The following is a 24,581-nucleotide window of genomic DNA, read 5'->3' as shown; positions in this document are numbered from 1 at the left end:
CATAATGTTAAAGTGTATAAAGCCCTTCATCTCTTCAGTGCTGCTTTACAAGCCACACATCTGTAGGAGAGACTGCGATAGTTACTTTATATATTATATTATATTATATTATATTATGATGTTATATATTATATGTATTATACACAGATGCACGCACACACACAAACAGGGACACACACATATATATATGTATATATACTATACTTTAGTAACTATATTTCAGTCAAAACCCAAATCCAAGCAATTGTCTCACACTTGGAACAAAAACAAATCATAACATTTGATACTAAAGGCAATTAAGAGTAAAATCTTGCTCATGTGGTCATGCTATGTCCCTTTAACCTTGTTTTATTACTTGTTTGAGGTAATAAAACACAGTCACTGTCAAAGTATTGTCAAAAATAATAGCACTTAGAACGTCACAGCTTTGATTTCTCTGCATGCTAAAACTGTCTGTTCACAAATCCTTTCCCCTCCTATGTGATGGCCTCTGCTGAACCACTGTGCCCCAGCTTTTCCCAGCAGCACTGCGTATAAAGCAACACATCTAACTTTGTCATCCTGCCCATAAGCCAGAGAGAGACAATATGTACAGTGTGGAGGATCTACTAATATCTCATGGATATAAATTGCCCAAGAGCAGCCCCCTGTCTGCCGTGCCTTATGACAAGGGACAGACTGATTGCCAACGAGAACTTGTGGACAGCAGAGCTGACACGGGGACGCTGAATGCGTACGAGGGAGACCGCGGGGCATCTCTCACAGGGATCTACAGCAGTAGGCAAGTTCTGGTAAAGGGTTACTCAACCACTGACAACGAGAGTGGGGAAAGGAGCCAACGGAGAAAAGAAGCCTTCATTGGTATCCTAGGTGACACTCAGCCCTTGGGTGATTCTCTTGCTACAGACAGTGGGTGAGTGTTTTTCCTTTTGTTTTGAAATCCCCCACACCCTTCACTTTCATCTTTTTTTCCCCTCTTTCACACTTCTCACTGGGGCCCTTTGGTATTGCATGCAAAACCAAGTCTGCACTGCGCAGGTTTTTTTTTTTTTCCCCTCCCTCTCCACCTCTTCCTGAGCTGCAGAACAGTGTGGCTGTAGCTGCACGGTTGACGTATCTTATGCTGGGATATGATGAATTTTGATAGGTGCCTTTGTACTTATGTTGTTTGCATTCCTGCCTACAAGGTACCTTGTGTCTCTTTCAAGTCCGTCTATGCACTGCTTCCATCCCCCTGGTCTCCAGTGGGTGGGCAGATGTAAACAGCTGTACTAGACAGTAAGGAGGACTGGACATGCCTCAAGACAGGCGTGAAATCTGTCCACTGTAAACTCTGGCACAGCCCAGCACGTGTTTTGTGATGTCAGCATGTTGCTGGGGAAGTGCGCATAGCGCAACTCCAATTGAGCCATGCTATAGCATACGCTGCTGAGGATGATCCATTCACATTGCAGTTGAAATTGATTAATGGCTAATGCAGTGATTTAAAGCAGTTTGAGGTGAGCTTTTAGATAAGAATCATCTACTTGGCTTGATATTTAATGGAAATGCAAACTACAAATATGAATCATGTGTTCTCAAATTATTAAAAAAAAAGGAATTGTAACCTTGGAATTCAGCAGAGACATCAAATCCATGGCTCATTTGTAGGCAGTGCTACAGCAAGACAGAAAATTTCCAATGACTGGAAAAATGCTCCTTAATTTTTTGTTATTATGGATGGTATTGTTGAAATAAGTGTTTCAACAGTCCAACTGGAATTATTGTCTTTCCTTCAAGTACGGCACCATAACTAAAGGTTTCTTAATGAAGTGCTTCTTTGTTACAATGCTGCGGAACCATCATTTGAATAAGCCAACAGTTCCTTGTCAGTGTTGACTTTTGATCATCTTAACAAACATTTTTTACAAAAAAATGGAAAGGTTATTTCATCATTGGTTATTTCATTTCATTGGTTAAGTCTTTCCTTTATTTTTTATTTTATTTGTGTGTATGGGGAATCACTTAAGCAGTTAAGTTTTTGGAATCAAATCATATTCCCAGATATCATAATTGATTAATCAAGTGATCCCTGCCACTGAGTGTTTTGTTGGTTAGTACTTTCTGTGGGTGTTTTCAGCTTCATAATGCTGTAAGATTTAAAGTCTTACCTTTCTTTACTGTGTTTCTCTAAATTAGGGTTCTCACACTTTTTGACAACTTTTAATAGGTCAAAATTATGTACCTAAATTGATATAATGAATAAATGTGTATATATATATATATATGCTAAGTAAACTTTATATATACAATTATGTTGATGTACCGTACAAAAGTACATGACATGATACAATTTAATGGATTTTGTGGACACTATGATGACTTGTACTGAATGGAGAAGGCTGAGGGTTTCTTAGTTGCGACAGTAGCTGGCTTTTCAAATTATCATCAGTCATGTTATTATGGTATTTTGGACTTAATAACTTCATGTGGGAAAGGATGACTCCCTCACCTTTATCGTTCGTAGTTCACTTTTCAGAAGGAAATTTATGAACATTTTGTAAGTTCCTCTCTACATTTCCTACTTTCGGTTTGGAATGATTTACTGACATACTGATCAGACAAATGCACTTCAAATATGACATGTCGAAAAAAAATCCCCCCCTTTTTAATGGAATTGATACGTTTTCGGTTGATCGCTTAGTTCAGCTCCCCCACTAATTGTTTATACCTCTTTTTAATGGATAAGAATTTTGAAGGCTTTCTGGAGTTTTGCAGGCGCTCGTTCATTTGACCCACGTATATGGTTGCCGATTTGCTTGAAGAAATAAAATCACAGACTCACAGCTTAGGACAGATAACTGACATCTCTTTATTTATCCATATATTTTTGAAGGGCAGACTATCTACACACACTAGCATGGCGTTTCACTCAGTTTGCGTGTTGGCCATCCCTGGTCTAAATCAACCTGTTCTAGAGGTTCAGATAAAGTATATCGCAGAAGTCATGTCGTCCAACTAAACACCATTTATTTTGGACTATATCTTAACCAACATCACTGTATTTGCATCTAGTTTGTTGAACATGTAGGCTATTTTCACTGTCAATTGTTACAAAAATATTCTGTTATATTATATAATATATATTTTATATAAATATTTTGTTATTATTTTCCCTGCATTATATATTACTGGAATTTGGAATCATTCAAAAAAATAACTCAGTCCACCCAGAGCGCATGGTTTTAAAATGAAAAGCCTGGACTACGAATGTAGAGGAAGAGGAATTTGGAAGGCAGAAGACTTTCATGCATCTTTTTTTTTTGTTTATGTCTAAAATCTTTAGGGAAGAAATACAAAATGTCACGATATCAGAATTATTTTAGAGGGATTTAGGAGTAACTGAGTCCTTAATCTTTTCATAGGTCCTGGCTTTCCTTGATTTGCTTTGAATCCCAGCTCTCACGAAGCTTAAAACATATTGTTGGATATATGTTTGGATAAAATAGTAAATCAACAAACAAAAACAAAGCAGTTGTCAATTATTAGTGATGCTATTTCATATAATCAAATGACATTGGTTGTTTTCTTCATCATTTTGCTTTGGATTCACAAATGTGTTCATTGCCTGGAAATGAATTTCAAATTCTAATTTTTCATGTTTAACTTTGTGCTTACATTTGACATTTTTCAGTGTAACTTTTCTTGGTAGCAAACTCTCAGTGGCATAAAAGAAAATAAATCTGTAAAAGATGGCTCATCTTGTAACTACTGTAACACCACAAGTTATGAAGGAGTGTTAGCAAATGTGATTTAACATGTGTGTCTATGAGGGTTCACAGTCATCTAGGTGACGGTTAATCGTTGTTGAATCTTGTCATGACAACTAGACTTGATATTTTTTTCACTCGAAGACATTTCACCTCTCATCTTAGACGCTTGTTCAGTTCAGAACTGAAAACACCTCTCGGGTGAGAGGTGAAATGGCTTCAAGAGGAAAAAAAAATCACATTCGGTTGCCATGACAAGATTTGACAGCGGTCATTTAACATAGTCTTTCAATCTACATGGAAACTGTATTAATAACATCCAGGTTTTCTCTCTTTAAAGGTTCTACGATGTTCCTAGTCTGACTTATTCCGAACCGTTAAGTCACGAGGAGAGAGATGTTTCCTACTGGCGGAGGCGAGGCCAGGACTTCAGCCTCCTCCTGGACTATGCTGATGGCAGGGAGCTGAGAGCCTCTGCTGGTGCATGGAGACCCCAGGCTCTAAGAGGAGCGGAGGATCACAGGGCAGAGAGGCATGCTCAGCAGCTATGGGAAGACATATCGCTGCTGAAGGACCAAGATGCATTTCGTCGACTGAGGGTGACAGGGGAGAGGAAGTGTCAGAGCCTTGGCACAGAGGAGTGGAGGCCTGCAGTGGGTCTTGGAAGGCAATTGTCAGATGGGGATGGGGAAAGGTGGGTCCGGGAACAGTATCATCTGAGAACACCAGAGGGCTTTTTCCATACTAGAACTAAAGCAAAGTCTCAGTCTCTCCCCAGAGTTTTGTCACCTAATGGAACAGACAGCAGAGAACTCATTCCATCCAGCCCAAGCCTACCTGAAAGACAGAGAATAAACAGTAGCACTGTGTTTTCTGGACCGTATAGTAGGTACATTCACAGCGGTGTTGGCAGGGATTGGTGGGGCAGGAACGCTGGGTCAAGTGGCCAGGTCGCACTTTTACCAAAGCCCAGGTTCAGCAGGCCTTTAAAACCTCCCTCATATGAAACTCATCAGCAGACTAGGGGTAGCGCAGAGATGCTCGCTGTAGACCAGGGCATCCATCCAAAAGAAAGGTCTTTCTACTATCCTAAGGCCGGGGACCTAAGACAAGACTGTTTTGCACAACACTCCATTCCTAGCATGGAGCCTCCTGGTTACATCCCACCCCCATCTTATAAAAGGATTCCACCGCCAAGAGCTGTTTCAATCAATCGAAGTGACATGGTTAACCTTAGGTGGAGGGCGGAAGCATTGCAGATGACCAGCTCTGATCCCGGAAGATGGTTTTCTAGACAGGCAGGGGTTTCATGGCTGGAACATTATGGAGATCGTGAAGCGTCGTATCGAAAACAGGTAAATTCTGGATCTGAAGAACAACCGCGTCATGCTTGCCAATTACCTAGCGAAGACCTGAGAGTAAAACAAATCTCAGAAGGAAGTGGCGGAAATTCTCTCACTGACTCAGACAAGATTCGTAACATAAACAAAGAGAATCCGCCCACTAAGATTTTAGGACAATCTACACATGATAGTGCCTTTCCTCCACGGCAGGTGCTGGCACCCAATACTTGCCGTAAAACAACCCTTAATGAAAGTGAGAGTGGTAATCGTTGGGCCAACGTTGGACTGGACAGAAAAAGTGATAGTGTAGCTCCTGAACAAAACCGTAGTCAGTTTTTTCCTTCATCTATTCTGGGTAAACCACCACCTCCACCTTGTAAGCCGGCCGAACAGGGTGTTTCTAAAACTGTGGCAGAAGTAAAGAAAGTGGAACAACCTGAGCAACCGGAGAAAGACAAGTCAAAGAATCTAAAAAAGAGACTCAGCGAGACAATTTTTTGTTTGGTGTCCGTTCCTGTAACCCCGCAGCTTGTCATGACTACCCGGGATCAGAATAACAACAATGAAAAGTCACCGGACCCAGCCGATAGTCCTAGTGAAAACAAAACCGGTCATTTAACGAACCAAAGTCTCCAAAGCACATCTTCAGCAGAGGTTGAGCTGCAAACACTAACTGGTAGCATAGGAAGCAGCAAAACAAGCAGCAGAGCGAGCAGTAAAATATTCAAAAAATTACCCTGTAGACCTCCAAAAATAAACCATTACAAGGAGATGAAACTGTTAGGATCCTGGCCAGCCAACCAGTATCGTGACCAGGAGACACAAACTAGCCCAGAGGCACGAAAACATGCCCCTGAAAACAAAGAAGCACAAGAAGAACCTGTCTCTCCTGGTACCGAAGTTCCTCCTGATAACAGTGGTGTAGTGGGCACTGCCTTCAGTTTTCCCATAAAGGGAGTAAAGAGTTTGAAGCTGTCCAGCAACAGCGCCTTCTCCCTGACTGCCACCTTCTCCAACCAGCTGAACAAGAGCACAGCTCAGCAGCCAGCACTACCACCCTCAGGAAACTTGGAGGAGACCAAACCAGCAGTAAACAGCGCGCAGGAGGCATTTGAAGTCCCCGAGTTCTTTGTGAAACCAATCAGCAAGCGACGTAGGGATTCTCTCAAACAGCTCGAGACCGTCAAAAAAGAAGTCCAGGATCAAGAACAGATATCAAGCAGCAAACAGCCAAGTGTCGACAAGTGTATAGAGGACCTCAACGAGGCCTACAAAGACATACTGGAGCTAGGCACTGCCAGCAATAAAGTCCTAAATGTTTCTGTTCAAATTCCAGAATGTATCAAAGTACTGACATCACAACCTGTCAACAAGCCTAGCAGCCTTAGACGCAGTGCGGTAAGCTGGTCTGTTGACCCGGACTACAGGGAAGTTAAGAGCGCCTTCTCCAGACCTGCAACAAAGTCAGTTACATTCAGCAAGCAGCTTAGCGAGGAGCTCCCTGTTCCACCTCGGGAAACAGGCTTTAGAGAATACAGGGCGGTTGCGCATCTTTCACGCAGACGCAGCAACGACGGCAGGACAGTAAAACTAGACCTGCCGGATGAACCTATCGAGACGCCCCTTTGTGACTTTAGTCCACTGATGCACACGACGGCAGCAGAAGTGCCATGGGCGGATAGGCAGCCCATGCAGGATGCTTCTACTCTCACTAGTCCTCCAGATTATGAGGATATATGTCAAACTTTGCGTCAGTCTAGAGATGCAACAGATGCCAATACAATACTTGCGGGCAGCAATGATGGAGACGCTCAAGATCTCACCGGTGATTCAGAGGAGGAATGTCCCATTTGTAAAAGAGAGTTTGAGAATCAGATGAGGCAAGGCCTGCTGCCTCCACTACATGAAGAGAACAGTTCAGACAGCTCAGCCACTCAAAATGGCAGCCCACCCCATTCCGATGCAGTAGAAAGTCCACTAGAAGATACAAAGACAAAGGAGCCAAATGATTCAGATTTGAATCAGTCAGGGTCAGATCTGTTTGCTGAAAGGAAGCAGGATTCTTTGACACCGGAAAATGGTGGGGTGGGTGAACAAACAGACGGCGCTCAGGCAGAAAACATGTGCACATCTGATCCAGCTGTGCTAGAACCACAGAAAGCAGCTACAGAAGAGACTGAATTTAAAATATTAGGAACTGATATGCCTGAAGATTTCCAAGTAAAAGGAGAACAGGGTGCTGATGAAACTGTAACTAAGACAATTGAAATAGAACTAGACAAAGCTATTAAAGGTGCAACGTCTGAAGCTTGTATAGAAAAAACACCGGTTGAAGTGAAAGGCAAGTGCGAGGTTCAAGATGGTACGATTCTTGATCACAAACAAGAGCAAGAGAAGAAGCCATTTTCTGTATCAGAACATAGACTTGATCTAAGGACCCTTCTTGGGCATGACCACCCCGGGTTACCAGAGTTCCCACCTGAAAGACTGCCTCTTTCAGTACCTCCGAACCCGGACCGTAGACTTTCTCTTATCTTGGAGGGTGAGAAGAGGGGTCCTTCCCATAGTTTTGGAGCACTGCAGAATAAACTGGCTATTTCTCCAGGCCGCGTGGCAGTTGAGAGACTGGCCAGAATGAGAGACGTAGATGTTATGTATCGCATGAGGCGTCTCAGTATCAGGAGTACTGACTCTGGGGAGGGGGATGCTGAGGTGGAAGGGGAAAGCAAGGATGGGCAAATGGATGACCCACTCACTGCTTTTGAAAGAGGCAAAGAATTTTATGAAGAGGTTATCGATTCACAGCAGGTCTCTGAGAAGGCTATGTTGCAGGATGAAGTGTCATCTTTCTCAGGTAAGACAGAAGTGTAAGGGCATTTAAGTTGATCAACATTGATGGGAAATTTGCAGCCAGTTTCAATAGTCTACACAATTCGTAGAGCTTGTTTTATTTTGCATGGTAGATTAACATTTTAGTCAGAAAAAGAGTGCATAAATTCTAAATCAGGTAAATGGCAAACATATGGTGAAATGGTATTTCTTCACATGAACTTAATATGAATTGTATGACAATGAAGTTTAATGAAATTTGGTATGAGATTAACAAAAAAGAGGTTGAACTTTGGTATGATTAACATCATAATTAAGTGATTTAACTGCTCAAAGCTGGCGCAACTCTTGTACCCTTCACTGATCCTCAAAAAACCCTACCAGTTTCTGCCTTGATTAATCATCTTTGTACTTACTATAGTCTTATTTTTAATGAGACTTCCTGGAACTTAATTGAAACAGGTAAACATAGGATGTGAGCATGTCATTTGTTCAATTAACCATACAGAAAATAATACTGACTGGGAAAACAAGTTAGTCTAATTGCAAATTTGGTAACTTTTGCTTCTTAGTTTACACAAGTGCAATCAATGGGAAATTACAATCTTGCAAATCTGACCATTTTTTTCATATAAAAGTGTTCTCAGTCATCCAGGTCATGGTTCTCATGTCAAATAAGAGAGGTAAAACGCCTATATTCGCCTATATCTATATTCTTTTTCCAAAGAATAGAAAAAGCTGAGGTTGGCATAATAGCTAATTACTGTAATATTTCGCTATTACAAGTAGACGGATGACCAATGTGTTCTATTTGGTTCTTACTAAACTCAGTTCTTCGTAAATTGATTTTTTTTTTTTCTTTACACCTCAGAACCCCATGACCCCAGCCAAGAAACAATGTAGAAAGACTGCGTCCATCATCCCCATCAGATGCTAAAGCTTCAACACTGTGACCTGGCTGCCTACTGGAATGCCTTCATCTCATCTTGACACTGAAATGGCCTTTTGTCCGACAAGAGCATTGTGTACACCTTCACCCTATGCGCTGCGTTGACTACAAAGAGTGCTCTTCCACTGCCAAAGGGAGGTGCCCTGTAAACTTGAGGGGCAACTTCCACCCTGAACCCCTACCCAGCCTTCTTAAACAGACTTCACACACCGTCATCAGTTCGCCATTCCTGAGACTCGGTTTTCTTGTGGCTTTTCTAGTTTGCGTCTCTCATTGGCAGACATTTATGCAGTTTTTCCATGCACACTTCAAATTCCCAAAGTTTTTTTGTGGTTACATTTAACACAGAGATTTACTTACATACACGACAAATCTGTTAGTTTACAGGCAAGCTGGAAATGAATGTAAACACTTCGGTTTAACCCTATATACACTTTAAGGGGTTTTTGCCACAAACCAGTTTGGTTGTATTTAGACTACACCAAAACATACTGTGGACCTGGTTGCCACAGTGATGCAACAGCTGTTATAGACCTGGACGTCACTGTTTTATGGCTGGAAAACTGTTTTAATTTTCGGATGCGATTAATCAGCCTCATTGCTTTTTAAATCCATCCTGCAATCTGTCAACCATAGACTGTACCCTATGTCATGCCAGATCAACAGCCTACTTTTACGATGCATCGGTTCGACCATTAAGAGGAAGAGTTGACTCTAAAGTAGTTTTCCTGGTAAGATCAGGAGAAGATACTAATAGGTTCCCCTGAAAAAAACAGATATAATTCTCCCATTTCAGGTAATTTCAGGAAGCAATAAAGGCATAGATTGAGCTTAGTGGTTAACAAATTCGATCAGAGATGGATATAGAAGAAAAAAGATACATCGAGCAATATTACTGTACAAACAGCTAAGTGGTGTAGTGAAGCTAACTGTAGGACCCATGTAAGGAATTTCAATTTCAAGTTTTTGAATCATTTGAATTATATTAGAGAATTATGGAATCGGGTCAGGGTATTTGTGGCACTTCACAGTCAGGTGGGTCTTTTACTTCATTATGTGTATGTTCATATAGCTTCATCACAGAGATGACATTTAAGTAAATGTTTATTTTTGTTGTCATCAACTTGATCAGTTTGCATAATGTACAAAGTAAAATATATTTTAAATATTTCAAAAGATATTTTGTATTTAATCATGGGATTTTATTTCACTTTTATCAAGCTGAAATTATCATACGTCTGTAATGTATGATGACGAGAGGACATCATTTTGAGTGCTTTAAAACATTGATTTAAAAAGGGATGGCTTAGTGGTGTGCCTTCATCAGTTTGGTCTCAGTGAATGATAGGGTTCATTGTCACAAATATTGATGTGATGGAAGATTTCTGATTGTGCCATATTTACCTATTCTATATTGTTTTTTAAACAGTCAGTGTAGGATGTTCCTTGTGATATTTGATACACTGATCCATCTGAGATGGATTTCTAATGTTAGACATGGCCAGTGTCTTATTTTTGTTTGTTTTTTTTACATCTTCCAGTTCAACTCATGTACTTTTCTGTTGATTCCTCGAAACATGTTTAGAAATAAAACTGGGAAATCGTCTTTTCCTTCCTCCCTTTCTTCTTGCAATCTTAAACCTCCTACACCTTCCCTTGTTTAGTCCATAGTACTTTTATAAGGTGTAAATTCTTGTGCTGTTACACACACTGATTGCACTGATGGATGCAATGCTGTGTAATACCAATTTTAATAAAATTATTCATTTATCAAAATTTGTTGTGAAATTTGAAACACTGGAGAATTTGGCCATGTCGGTGATTGCAGGGTGGTGTTAGAATGGATTAGCCTTATGGTGCCCGTACAAAAATACTTTTGTAGAACTTAAACACCATCGGTCATGATATCAACCTCTCAGAATCTCATGTGCTTTTTCAGTTTTCAATTTTTTTTATTTTTTTTCATGGTTTTTTTGCTCAACAAAGGAAGTCATACAAACCATTTCATTATACGTTGTTTAAAAAGACAGACAACAAAGGATGATTGATACATATATCAGTGCATATACATATATATATATATATATATATATATATATATATATATATATATATATATATATATATATATATATATAAAGAGAGAAAGAGAGATATGAAGCAAATTTGAAAAATGAGTAATTGAAGTAGGGATAAAGATGGAAACAAAAGTGAATAACCATGATGCTCTTTTCTAGAAAATAAGTGCTCCATTAATGTATTAAAAAATCTCTAGGAATTTACCACTGTTTGCCATGAGTCACTTAAATGTTGTGTAGCATTTTACAGTTGTAGCATTTTTTACAACTCTATGTTAGTTCTCGTACATTCTGAATATTCATGCCATTTTATTCTCTGTGCATTACATTTTTCTTTCAGTAATGCCAAATATTTATGGATCAATCACTGTTTCATACCTGAGGTTTTCATAGACAACTCCTTTGTCCTGGTGGAGAGCTGCAGTAGCAATGTGGATAGTTTCTGCTCTCTATGCTGCTTATTCTCTAGGAACTCCTGAAAGACCCCAAATCACTAAAATCATCCTTTTAAATCTAAGTCACAGTTGGCATTCAGAGTTTTAACCTTCTCCAGGCAGATGTTGCAGATTTGCGACAGCCAAATATCAGATTTTTCCTGCAACTACAACTTAATTTGAGCCTGAGAGGGTTAAGATAGGCCATACACTCTGTCACAGGCGAAGTGGTGAAGCTGTATATTGGTTTCATTCAGACATCAGATCTTCTGTGCATTTAGTGGACTGCGAGGCACCGCTTCAGCCTCAAGTGTAAACTGCCCGTTACAATATCTAGCTATTTTAATTGATTCTCCCCACCATGATTGGCATGCCAGGTACACATGAATATAGTGTAGTTTGACCTTTTGTACTGCAGGTTACATGAAATCAAGTCATTATGCACACATGTAATTTTTTCTATTTTCATATGAGATTTAGGTACTTTTGCACTCATATTTTTTTCTTCCTTGTATGAAATGCTATTTTTAGAGTAAATCAAGAGAACTCTTTCATTTTTCCCTTTAAGACATGCCTTTACCTTTGTAACAACAACTTGTACAAGTAAGGACAATCCATAGTCGTATTATTGTGCTACTGTTGTATGATACTGTAGTCTAATTCATAAATAAACTCTCTGCATGAAAGTTGTGTTTGTGATCAATCCCCTTAATAGGTTCCATGGATTTCTCTTTGTGACCTGCCCTGTCAGTTATGTGACTTCACATCTAAACACATCACATCAGAAGGAAGACTTTTCTTTGTAATTTCTTGAAAACTTACATGTAGTTTTTAGCTATTGGTAGTTCAATTTAATTTTAGCATGTAAGGAAAGCCTAGTCCACCCCACCACCTTTGCTTGTTCCTTCTTCTTTTCTTCCCATTTTTTTTTTACTTCTCTGTCTTCTGTCCTGTCCTTTATTTTAATATTTGAGGGTTGTTGTCATATGAATCACATTGCATTCACACCCCATTATTGTTTTTTGTGATCTACTTGGATGATACAAAAAAAGAGAAGAACTAAATATCAAGAATTCACAAATTAATGCAATTTTTTTAGAGGCAACACATAATTTCTGAATGAAGCTCCAGTTAAAGTTAAAATCTCTTTTTTTTAGGAAGACAACCCATTACTTGTCCTAGCACATGCTAATTACAATGATAATATCAACAGTTAATTATTGGCTGTTTTAGATTCTTCTATCAATATCCTGTGAGTTATTTGTTTTTGAATTATTTCTGAGACTGGCATAAAACACGCAAAGACTGCAATTTAAATTAAGATGCCCGAACTACAGTTGGAATAGTAATTCCTTGCATTCCAACAGGGCTGTTGCACAGCACATGCTCTGGCACTGTTAATAATAACTAGCATTAATGGGCCCTAACACCTCAAGATAGCATCTTACAGATAAAAAACAGCACAGTAAATCCCTTCTTTGGAGATATGTCAAACTTGAGACCACACCCAGACTACAATACAGATATATCCAGCTGCGGGATAATTTTATATGTCTATTAATTAATGGCCTGTTAGTGTATGGTACTCACACCATTCGTACTACAGGTCACATAATGCACAGCAACAGTTGCAGTGGAGGTCGAGAAATGTGTTCATCAACAACTATTCCAATAAAACACTCATCAATTGTAAGCAATTTAACATTGCCATTTAATTAAATGAATAAATAAATACAAATACAAATAATAAATACAAGACATCAATATAAGATAGACCTCAGGGCAAGTGCAAAATTGTGGACACACAGCAAAAGCGACAAAAGGTAGAAGAGTTTAAAAGGAGACCAGTGTCATATAAAAAGGACAGGCACATCTCAAAAACTTGAAAAGTTCTATCTGAAACCATGGCATGTCTTTGTCGGACTCCCTCCAGGGCCTCAACCAATGAGTCAAAGAAGACCAGGTGATATTTAGTGTGCAGGCGCAAAGAGTAGCCAGTACCTTTGGTTTTGCACCATGTAGTCACCATCAAATCCAAGTTTTCTTTTTTAAGTCTGTGACAGCTATCAACTCGCAGGCCTCACAGCCCATAATTATGATACTTGATGGCAGCAAAAATATTCAATTTCTGCAGGAAAAAGGCTCCAACGCTTGATACCCATGCACTGGAATTGATGGCAGTCTCTTTGAAACAGATATATTTCAAAACACTGAGTTGTAAAACTGGCATTCTAAAGTTTGTGATCAATTTGATCTTCTACATTGAAGAGGGAAAAATAATGTGGCTTCAGGGGAGCACAAGCCAATGTCTCTCTAAGCTGGTCCCAAACCCAAAGAAATGCAGAGGGTTGCGTCAAGGAGGGCATCAAGCATAAAATTTATGCCCAAACAAAATATGCAACCTGACCTACGAATCTCATACTGGATCCATCGAGGCCCAGGTTAACAACAATTAGTGCCATTGATGCTAATAACCCACAGGATACTAGTGGAGATTGGTCTATTTTGGGTCAAAGAAGGAGAGGAGGAGGTGGTAATCAGAGGCAGTGAGAGAAGAGGAGAGGGAAGAGTCAGGGACTGACAGTTGGGACTTTGAATATTGGGACAATGACAGGAAAAGCTAAAGAGTTAGTTGACACGATGCAGGGAAGGGAGGTGGACATACTGTTTGTCCATGAGACCAGGTGGAAAGGTAGTGGAGTAGGAGTTATCTTGAGGAGGAATTTGCTCCTCAAGTGTTCCGGAGGTGAAAAGAATGTCAGATAGACTTATGAGTCTGAAACTGTAAATTGAAAGTGTGATGCTCAGTATTGTTTGCGACCACGCCACATAGGTGGGATGGGAGTTACAGGAGAAGGAGAATTTCTGGAGTGAATTTGATGAGGTGATACAGAATATCCCCAGAGGTGAGAGAGTGGTGATTGGTGCAGACTTCAATTCACATGTTGGCACAGGCAGTAGAGGTGATAAAGATGTGATGGGCAGATTTGGTATACAGGATACAAAGGCAGAGGTACAGATGTTGGTTGACTTTGCAAAAGGGATAGAAATCGCTGTAGTGAACACTTTTTTCCAGAAAAAACAGGAACATATGGTAACTTACAAGAGCAGAGGTAGGAGGATGCAGGTAGAATACATCTTGCACAGACAATGTAACCTGAAAGAGATCAGTGACTCCAAACTAGTTGGAGGTGAGAGTGTAGTCAGACAGCATAGAATGGTGGTTTGCAGGATGACTCTGGTGACAAGGAAGATCAATGAGACAAAGGCAGAGCAGAGGACAAAGTGGTGGAAGCTGAAAAGGGAGGAGTTATGAATGGTTTTCAGGGAGGCGTTGAGAAAGGCTTTGTCGGTGGTCAGGGAAAACTTCCAGATGATTGGAGAACTACAGCAAATGTTATTGGGGAGACAGGTAGAACAGTTCCTGGTGTATCATCTGGAAGGAAAGTAGATGAGGAGATTTGGTGGTAGTAGGTGGAAGTGCAGGAGTATATACAGAGAGAGCAGTTAGCAAAGAAGAAGTTGGACACTGAGGGACTGAAGAGAACAGACAGGGAGATACAGCGTAACCATAAGGTAAAGTTAGTGGTAGCAAAGGCAAAAGAAAGGGCGTACAGTGATTTTTATACCAGGTTGGACTGTAAGGAGGGAGAAAATGAAGACACACTGAAGAGGATGAAGAGTGGAAAGGCAGTTGGTCCTGATGATATGCCAGTGGAGGTGTGGAAGTGTCTAGGAGAGGCAGCGGTAGAGTTTCTGGCTTGATTATACAACAGGATCTTAGAGAGTAAGAAGATGCCTGAGGAATGGAGAAGACATGTGATGGTGCCCATTATTAAGAATAAGGGCAGACTTGCGGTAACTACAGAGGGATCAAGTTGATGAGCCTTACAATGAAGTTATGGGAAAGAGTAGTGGAAACTAGACTGAGAGCAGAAGTCAGCATTTGTGAGCAGCAGTATGGTTTCATGCCTTGAAAAAGTACTACAGATGCTGTATTTACTTTGAAAATGCTAGAGAAGTACATAGAAGGTCAGAGGGAGCCACACTGTGCCTTTGTAGACCTAGAAAAAGCATATGACAGGGTGCCAAGAGAGTAACTATGATGTTGTATGAGGATGTTTGGAGTGGCAGAGAAGTATGTCAAACTGGTGCAGGACATGTATGCTAGATGTGAGACAGTAGTGAGGTGTGTTGTCGGTGTGACAGGAAAGTTCAAGGTGGAGTTGGGACTTTATCAGGAATCAGCTCTGAGCAAGTTCTTGTTTGCAGTGGTGATGGGCAGATGAGGTTAGACAAGAATCTCCACAGATCATGATGTTTTCAGATCACATTGTGACATATGATGAGAGAACAGGTTGAGGAAAATCTAGAGAGAGGGGTATGCTCAAGACAGGAGAGGGATGAAGGTAAGTTGCAGCAAGACAGAATATATGTATGTGAATGAGAGGCATCCAAGTGGAATGGTGAGCCTACAAGGAGTGGATATCAAGTAGTTGGAGGATTTGAGGTACTTGGGGTCTACGGTCCAGAGAAATGGAAAGCATGGAAAAAAGTGATATGAAGGTTGATTTGGGCTCTGCATACCACCACATTGGATTTGAAATGAAACAACTACAACGGAATTAAAGTGCAGACTTTCAGGTTTAATTCAAAGGGTTGAACAAAATATGATTAAACATATAGAAATTGTAGCTATTTTTATACAAACGCTCCTCATTCCTGGGTTGCTTTTGCAGTATGTTTTGGATCATTGTCCATCTGTACTGTGAAGCGCTGTCCAATCAACTTTGCTGTGTTTGGCTGAATTTCAGCAGAAAGTATGTCCCTATACAATACACTTCAGAATTCACCCAGCTGCCTCTGTCTTCTGTCACATCATCAGTAAACACAAGTGAGCCAGTGTCATTGGAAGCCATTCATGCCTGTGCCATCACACTGCCTCCACCATGTTTTACAGAAGATGCGGTATGTTTTGGATCATGAGCTGTTCCAATACTTCTCCAAACTTTCTTCTCCCCATCATTCTGGTACAGGTTGATCTTAGTCTCATCTGTCCAAAGAATGCTGGTCCAGAACTGGGCTGGCTTCTTCAGGTGTTTTTTGGCAAAGTCAAATCTGACCTTTCTATTTTTGAGGCTGATTAATGGTTTGCACCTTGTAGGGGAATCCTTGTATTCCTTGTAGGTGAATCCTTTGTATTTACTCTCATGCAGTGCTCTCTTTATGGTAGACTTAGATACTGATACACCTACTTCCTGGGGAGTGTTCCTCACTTAAGTGGATGTTGTAAAGGGGTTTTTCTTCACGATGGAAAGGTTTCTGCGATCATCCACCACTTGTCTTCCATGGACGTCCAGGCCTTTTTGAGTTCCCAAGTTCACCAGTGCACTCTTTTTTGCCCCCCCAACTCAGCACCTGCATGTTGGGGTTCAACGTGATGGATGAGAGGGTAGCCTCCCTCCGCCTTTGGGTGGGAGGACAGGTTCTGACTGTTGTTTGTGGCTGTGCACCCAACAGTTCAGTTTACCCACCCTTCTTGGGGTCCCAAGAAGGGCTGCTAGAGAGTGCTTCAACCAGGGAGTCCCTCATTCTACTGGGAGACTTCGATGCTCACGTGGACAACAACAGTGTGACTTGGAAGGTTATGATTGGGAGGAACAGTCCCCGTGATCTGAACCCGGGTGGCGTTTTGTTTGACTTCTGTGCTCATCACAGATTGTCCATAACAAACACCATGTTCAGGCATAAAGGTGCCTATATGTGCACTTGGCACCAACACACCGTAGGCCACAGTTCCTTGATCGACCTTGTGGTGGTGTCGTCGGACTTGTGTCCGCATGCCCTGGACACTCGGTTGAAGAGAGGGGCGGAGCTGTCAACTGATCACCACCTGGTGGTGAGCTGGGCAGACCCAAACGTAATGTGCCGGGTCTGCAATCGGTTTTATGTGCCAGACTGCAGAGCGGGACGCTGCCAACAAACTTTGCTGCTCAGGTACTACTTGCAATTGCTATGGACAAGGAAGCGAAATGAGTGCACTGGACAGCAAATGTGAAAAGGCTTAGCTTCTTTGTTGTGTTTCAAGTATTTGCAAACTTGCGTACCTAAGAAGAGCAATGTAGCCTGTCGGAGTGGGGTCCCTTGTTGTCAATGAGCCCCTCTGGTGGAAAAGGGTGCTGCCGGCAAACAAGGGAACATTTGGTGAGTTCCCGCCACAATTGGTCCGGTCTAACTTGTCAGTGTCATGGGGATGACTGAGACAACCCTGATCAAGCCGCCTCTGTTTCTATCTCTAAACGCACTGTTGCACTGAGTTACATTTTAATACCCTTGGTCAATCAGCTGTTTAAACATCATGGAATGTCCTTATATTCACCACTGTCTGTTATGTTGTTTGTGTTTTGTTGATTATGGGTCCCTCCTTCCATGTGATAATGGTGCTGGTTGCTTCCTATATGTTTGACAGTCTAGTCCCATGTCTAGAGGAGATTCTACTTTTGTCCTGTGCGTTTGTTCTTGCTACTTTTTGTTCTCTGCTTTTATGAGAGACTTAGAGTCCTGTTTTGAGTCAGGTTTTTAATTTTGCAGAGTGTGTTTGTCCTTGCTACTATTTGTTCTCTGCTTTCTTAACCCTCGTGCGATCTTAACATTGTCTTTACTCCACTTGTCCTACGGGTCAAAATGACCCTTAAGACAATCTTTGTACCCTAGTGGTGTACGAACAAAAAAGAAGTATCACTTTTTCTAATTATGGGGTCTCTTTAGGAAAAGTCATAAAATTTCAAGTTGGAAAAAAATAGGTTAAGGTGTTTTTTCTATAGTTAAACATGGTAGTGGGTCAGTTTTGACCCGCAAGACAAGACAAGGGTTAAAAGACTGAGCAAGTTATTTTTGAGTCCGGTGTTTGATATTTTCTGGTGTGATTACCCTTGCTGCATAGTTGTTCTCTGTTTATATCGGAGACTTATGGTGGTCGTTTTCTTTCTAAGATCTATTATCTCAAAATGATGGAAAAAAAGCATGTATTTTATGGACACCTCTCTGCTTGGCTTTGCCACCAAGCTGGTAATAAAACATTTTACAGGAATCTCTCCTATGCCTCTGCATTTTTGGCCTGATCCACCAACCCCTGGTGGTGTCCACTCGCCCTTCCCTTCACACTTGATTTAATTTCACCAAGTTCTGAAGCTTTTTGGTTGAAAACCACAAGCGTTCCAGGAGACTTCACCTGCCCATCACTACTACTTCCTGCTTAAAAGTTTCCATGTACCCCTACAACCCACCAGGAGAGAGCAGTAAAATACTTCTTCATGACTTAGAGCAGGAACTGGCAACCTGGCGCTTCCTCTTCTCTCCTCTACTGTCTTCTCCTGTCCTTCCTTGGAGATTGGGGGGTGTCCAGATCCTCCTCTGGTCAAAGACAGCGGATAAGAGGGGTGTAGGGGAGCAGCGCCTGTGAGAAATTTCATGTGGGATGATGTGAAGGAGGCAACAGGGAGGAGCCAAAGCAGAAGCTGTAATGATAAGCTGCACTTCACTTGCAGGGACAGGGACAGCAGACATCATTTTCAGCCATAATACTTGTGCTGAGGCCATTTCCAGTTAGAGACGTGTAGATGTGGACCCACAGGGGAGCAGGGGGAAGCCCACAGAAGGAGAAAATGTTACTTGGGAGTCTGCAGGAGATCAAAATTTGTTCACAAAGGAGGAGCAGCTCATCAAGAGGACTATTGCCCACGTGGCCAAGCCAGGACCTCAGGTTAGCAATTTGTTTGAAGTAAACAGGAAATGTAAAAATTGCTGGCAAGAAAATGACAAAGATGTCAGCAAGGTGAGAGGGATTAAACTGTAAACTACTGGTAAAGGTCAGAACTAAAAATGGAGGATGTAATGTTGAGGAAAATGAGTAGTCATCTATAACATTAATGATATAAACACAAAGGATTCCAACCCAAAAATGGATTGATTGTCTTTATCAAAACCTCTAACTGTGGATTACTTTGTAATTAATACAACTTAAGGCATTTGTAGCTCAACAAACACCAGACCGGATCCTCACTCATCAGCTGTTGATTTATTTGTTTTGCAATTAATTGACTGTTTTCATTTCTAAGTGCTGAAGGATGAAATTTCTATTTGACTGTGGCTAATGCTGCTGTGTTATATAAATACACATTATAAATAAGTGTGACATATGAAGGTCAGAGATTACACAGGAAGGTAGAATGATGCAATGATGAAAGACTTTAAGTTATTTGCTGTTTAAAAAGTTTATATTTTGAAAAATAGTGAAATAGAGATAGCATAATTGTCCCAAAGTAATAATAATGATAATTTATCATTTATTAATCCCCATGGGGAAATTAATTCTCTGCAATTAACCCATCATAGATGAACCGTGACCAGTAGGCTGCTGTCCACCAGCGCCAGGGGAGCAGCTTGGGGTTCAGTGTCTTGTTCCACAACACTTGAGCAAGAGAGCGAAAGTTTTCATTTACCACTGAAATCAAAGAACTTGCAACTGCAAAGACAAAATCCAAAGGTATAAAGTAAAAGGTCTCACACTATCTCGTAATTTTACCTCATTTATCTAATACAGTTCATAATGGGTCTTTGTGATGTGGGCATTCTCCAAAAAGTAATTTCCATTATCACATGGGATACACTGAACAATAAAAAAATCAAAAATCAAAAATAAACATTAATGTTGTACTGTATATAAAAGGGATATACAACATTGATGTGCACATCAGTACAACTGCCAACCCTTGGGATTACATGAGGACTAAATGGAAAAGGGTTTTGGAATGCCCTTGTGCTGGTCTTTGACTTAGTACCACAGCCAAGCCAGAAGTTTGTTGTGATCCTCAGTTGCTTGGAGCCAGCTGCTGAAAACAGACGTTGTTCATCTACTGGAGCCAGGTGGTTTTTCTCGTTATTGATGATAGGGAAAAAATATAATCTGCAGTAAATCAAACTTTGCTGCCTACAAGGGGAAATAATCTAGAAGCTTTTCTTCTTTGAAACTCAACATTTCCTGCACAAGTTCTTCCCCTCCAGGGCACAGTTCTGGCTCGGCAGGTGAACATTACATTTTTTTCCCTTTTCCTTGTGCAGACAAAACAGTAAACATGGAAACATCTCTTCTTGGGACTGTTAGACCACTATTTTCCTCCAGTAGGTGTCTTCTTGTTTTACTTCTGATGATGGTAAGTAAACTAGCTGGTGTCTAATATCGCCACCCAGTGATGTTGTTCATTACTGCGCATCTTTTAAATCTGGGGATTGAAAAATGGAAAAACGTCGAAATAAAAAGGAAAATTCTACAGTGAAATACTTTGCCCTTACCAAATATTGCTCTTCTTAACAGTTTTTACCCTTTTACTACTACTAATAATAATCATCATCAGTGTGTGAGTGCTCTCTCTCTGTCTTTTCAGCTGAAAAAGCATCGAATCAGCCTGTGGTAAGTCAAAGAAACTACCTGACCTATTTATAAATGACCACATACTGATGTGTGATGATGCATTTATGGAATCCTTGTATATTATTTTGCTATACACTGAATTTGAATTATTGATATTTTTGATTTACGTTTTGAAAACTGGTGTGTCATAGTTCCATCCAGGTAATTTTCTTAAAAAAAAAAAATCCAAAAACCAAAAACTCCTTTCCTCTTAATAAGAAAAACTTACAATTTGAACAATTTGAAATGTTTAAAATCAGCAAGAAATTACCTTCAAATAGACAATAGCTGCTTTTAATGTTACATGATGGTATTTTAATTCTTGGAGAATTATAAAAATTCTGCCTGAAAAGTAACTAAAATTGATGAGACACTCTCTCTGAAATTCACCAACGAATTGTCAGAAAAATTAGCGCAACAGCAATAAAAATAATCATTTTCGTAATTTTCATAATAACTCATTTTCACCAAACTCCAAACCAGGAATAACACCAGGACTAAAACGCCTCTGTAGTCTGTAGTATTAGTCGGTGTGTCATGTACATTCAAGAACTCCTTTAGGAATTATCATTTTCCCTATGTTGCTAAATATCTGTATGGATTCATGATAGAAAAATGTCCGATGCGGACAGTCTGGCTTTAATACAAGCATCACTCCAACGTGTTTACAAGGAAACTTTGCTATGAACAGAGAGACACAGAGCCTTTAATCTGGGAGTTATTTCCAAATTTTTAGACAGTTAATTTCTTTCAGTGTTTAATATATTAACATAGAGTGAACCAAGCAAGTCTGTTCTGTAGCATCCTGGGAAGACTATCATTCAAGGGAGTCTTCTTAACTCAAAAAACGTTATCTACTAGGGGCAATTAAAAGACCGAGCACCACACCGAAAATGAGACATAAGAAATCCATAATGACATAATACTAATGTAAAATACTGATGCTATAAGTGTCACGTACATTTCAGGCAACAAAAAAAAAAAAAAAACGGTGTGGGAAGAAGCAAGGAGAGATTATTATGCTGGAGCCGGGAAAGTTCAAAGTTCAGATGCCGGACTGATATGGGGACAAAAAAAAGGCTCCTCCCCTGTGTCTTGCATCCTGGACAATGCAGTCTGCATCCTGATGGGAGCCATTCAGAAAAAGAATGTAGAATGCGTGTGGGCAGTTATAACAGTCTTTTGTTCACAGACAGAGCTCTAACAGGAAGTCTCATGATTTGGAAGCAAGTCTTTACTGTGTTTAATGTGTTTCAGCACATCCAGGTTGATGGAGTTAAACCAGCAGGGAAATGAGTGATAGAAAGAGGGTGAATGTCTTTGCTAACACCCTAAAAGCCCTGCGTCCTGAGTATTATTCTCCTGGTATTTGGTAGCTCCAGATATACACATATCCATCCATTACCTTCTGCTTATCACCCCGCGAGGGATGCTGGAGTCCAGCCCACCTGCCATTGGGCGAGAGGTGGGTACACCCTGGATTGATAGCTAGTCAATCACAGGGCCACATTTTGAGACACAACCGTTCATGCAGCTGGGCAAGTTCCAATTTATCCCAATTAATCTCCATGCAAGATGAAATCGAAAATCATGGTGGCTTTTAACGATCCTCTCCATAGCCTTCCACGCCAGTGAGGTGAAAAAGCACTCTATTGGTCCACCACACAACCACCTAAATTGGCTAGGGTTATCTGGGGTGTTGATAAACGGTAAAGCCAGGCAACTAAAAAACAAAACTGTTCTTTGTGCCACAGATCACCGCAGGGGCAGTGAACCAGGGGAAGTGACCGAATATCATGATAGGAACACCTTGCAGCTGTGCACTATGATCAGTGTTCTTTAACAAAGGCTACGCCATATCAGCTATATCATGACACAAGTACATGGAGGCTTCTTGTAGTTTTCCCCCATTCATTCACTAATTACCGTCTAAATTAATTGCTCTCACATTGCAGACAGTAGAAAGTGTACATTGAGTCAAAATCAATTGTATTTACAAACAGTTATCAAACAAGTCAATGGGAAAATAAATAAGGCAATCGTTTGCCTCTAAATGTATGTACATCATGATTTTGACATGCATCAGTGATAGCTCATTTTTCAACACACACCAATACAGTGCCCTCATCACTGCTGACACCTCACAGGTGTGCCTATTCAATTCACACAATTCATCCTGTCCACACCCACTCTAGTCACCCTCTGTAAACATGATGGAGGTTGTACTTGTACTGCTAAACAGTTCTATCAGCATTTGTATAGTGACTGAACGACCCATACTAATGAGCTTCTGCAGGAGCCTTCTGGTGTTCACCAGCTGGTTCTCAGGTTGCCACCGTAACAAGCAAAGATGACCTTCTGGCCAAGACTCAGAAAAGCCATTTCTACAATGAAAGACCTGCACAAGGACAATTCTGATGTCACAATCAGTCTTTCCTGGAATACTGGTGAAATTCCTCCTGAGATGTATATTGAAGACTTGTGGACAGCTTCCTTCGCCAAATTTTCTCAGTTCACCTGAATGTTGTGTCACTCCAGCTGACTGTTACAGACCCCCCCAGACACCTATAGTAGTTCCTTTTTTTGTATTTAATGAAGGCTCTACAAAAACACACCCTTGGGCCTTAAACAGCAACAAGCTACATGAGATAGCGATTAAAGGAGTCAATTTGGCAAAGTGACCAGACAGCTTATGTCTGGTCTCAGGGGCTCTTTTAAAAGGGAGTCAGTCTTGTGAAATGGATTAACCAAAACGCAACAGGTGTGAGCACTTAAATGAGTCCTAATCAGGTCTGCAGCGCCGACGTTGGAAGTACGGAACATGGCCCTTTTGGACTCAATGTCCCCTGCCTTCCTCAGGAAGTGGTTGCAGTTCTGACGAAGGTGTGAGTTGAAACTCCTTACGTTACGTTTGGGTCTGCAAGGTCTGACCAGCATCCTCCCCTACCAGCGTAGCCTGCTCACCACCAGGTGGTGATCAGCCGACAGCTCCACCCATCTCTTCACCCTAGTGTCCAGGGCCCATGACCACAAGGTCGATCAAAGAACTGTGGCCTAAGGTGTGTTGGTGCCAAGTGCACATATGGGCGCCTTTATGCCTGAACATGGTGTTTGCTATGGACAATCCCCAACAGGTACAGAAGTCCAGTGACAAAATCAGTATGCACACACCTGCCGGGCACCTCTCACCGGGAGCAACTCCGGAGTACAGGGGAGCCCAGTCCCCCTGGTTCCAGACCCCATGCTATGCATCTATATGCGAGACTATCTCAACCTTGCGCACCAGCTTGGGTTCCCTCCCTGCCAGAGAGGTGACTTTCTATGTACCAAGAGCCAGCTACAGCGGCCGAGGTTCAGACCACCAAGATCCCTTCCTATAGGTGGTGAGCACGGGGCAAGACGGACCCACGTTGTCCCTTCAGCCCCATGGTTGCAGGCCCAGCCACCAAGCACTTGCCATCGAGCCCCACCCCCGGGCCTGGCTCCAGGGGGGGCCCTGGTGACCCAAGTCAGGCCAAGGGGCCAAGGGAAAACAGGGTCCAAAGTCATTACTCATCATTGGTGATCTTCTGAGTACTACTACTGATTGAAAAAAACAAAAATACAATAGCAAAAATTGACAGATGTCTATTAATTTTTCAGTCTTTCATTCTCTTGAGCCTCTCAGTTCAGACAACTTACATTCTTTTTTCTTTCTTTCTTTCTTTCTTTCTTTCTTTCTTTCTTCTGT

The 24,581-nt window shown here is 41.1% G+C and overlaps 1 protein-coding gene across 1 annotated transcript; it reads left to right on the top strand.

Annotated features, from left to right (window-relative positions):
- The first annotated feature begins 587 nt into the window (after positions 1-587).
- LOC147217586 (junctional cadherin 5-associated protein-like) lies at positions 588-10,936 on the top strand. The gene is made up of 3 exons (XM_086176238.1): positions 588-913; positions 4,090-7,946; positions 8,793-10,936. Exons 1-3 carry the CDS (start codon positions 588-590, stop codon positions 8,822-8,824), a joined length of 4,215 nt encoding a protein of 1,404 aa, XP_086032364.1. The 3' UTR covers positions 8,825-10,936.
- Positions 10,937-24,581: the final 13,645 nt, after the last annotated feature.

The sequence above is a fragment of the Fistularia commersonii genome, chromosome 28 (assembly GCF_037954325.1).
Source record: "Fistularia commersonii isolate RoL2024-O1a breed Wild chromosome 28, RoL_Fcom_v1.0, whole genome shotgun sequence".
NCBI lineage: Eukaryota > Metazoa > Chordata > Actinopteri > Syngnathiformes > Fistulariidae > Fistularia > Fistularia commersonii.
This window is presented reverse-complemented; position numbering and strand designations above follow the sequence as displayed.

Excerpts from the sequence above, each read along its gene's own strand:
- LOC147217586 (XM_086176238.1), top strand. The coding sequence starts at position 588 with ATGTACAGTGTGGAGGATCTACTAATATCTCATGGATATAAATTGCCC. Across the intron at positions 914-4,089 it reads TCTCTTGCTACAGACAGTGG|GTTCTACGATGTTCCTAGTC; the intron begins GTGAGTGTTTTT and ends CTCTCTTTAAAG. Across the intron at positions 7,947-8,792 it reads TGAAGTGTCATCTTTCTCAG|AACCCCATGACCCCAGCCAA; the intron begins GTAAGACAGAAG and ends TTTACACCTCAG.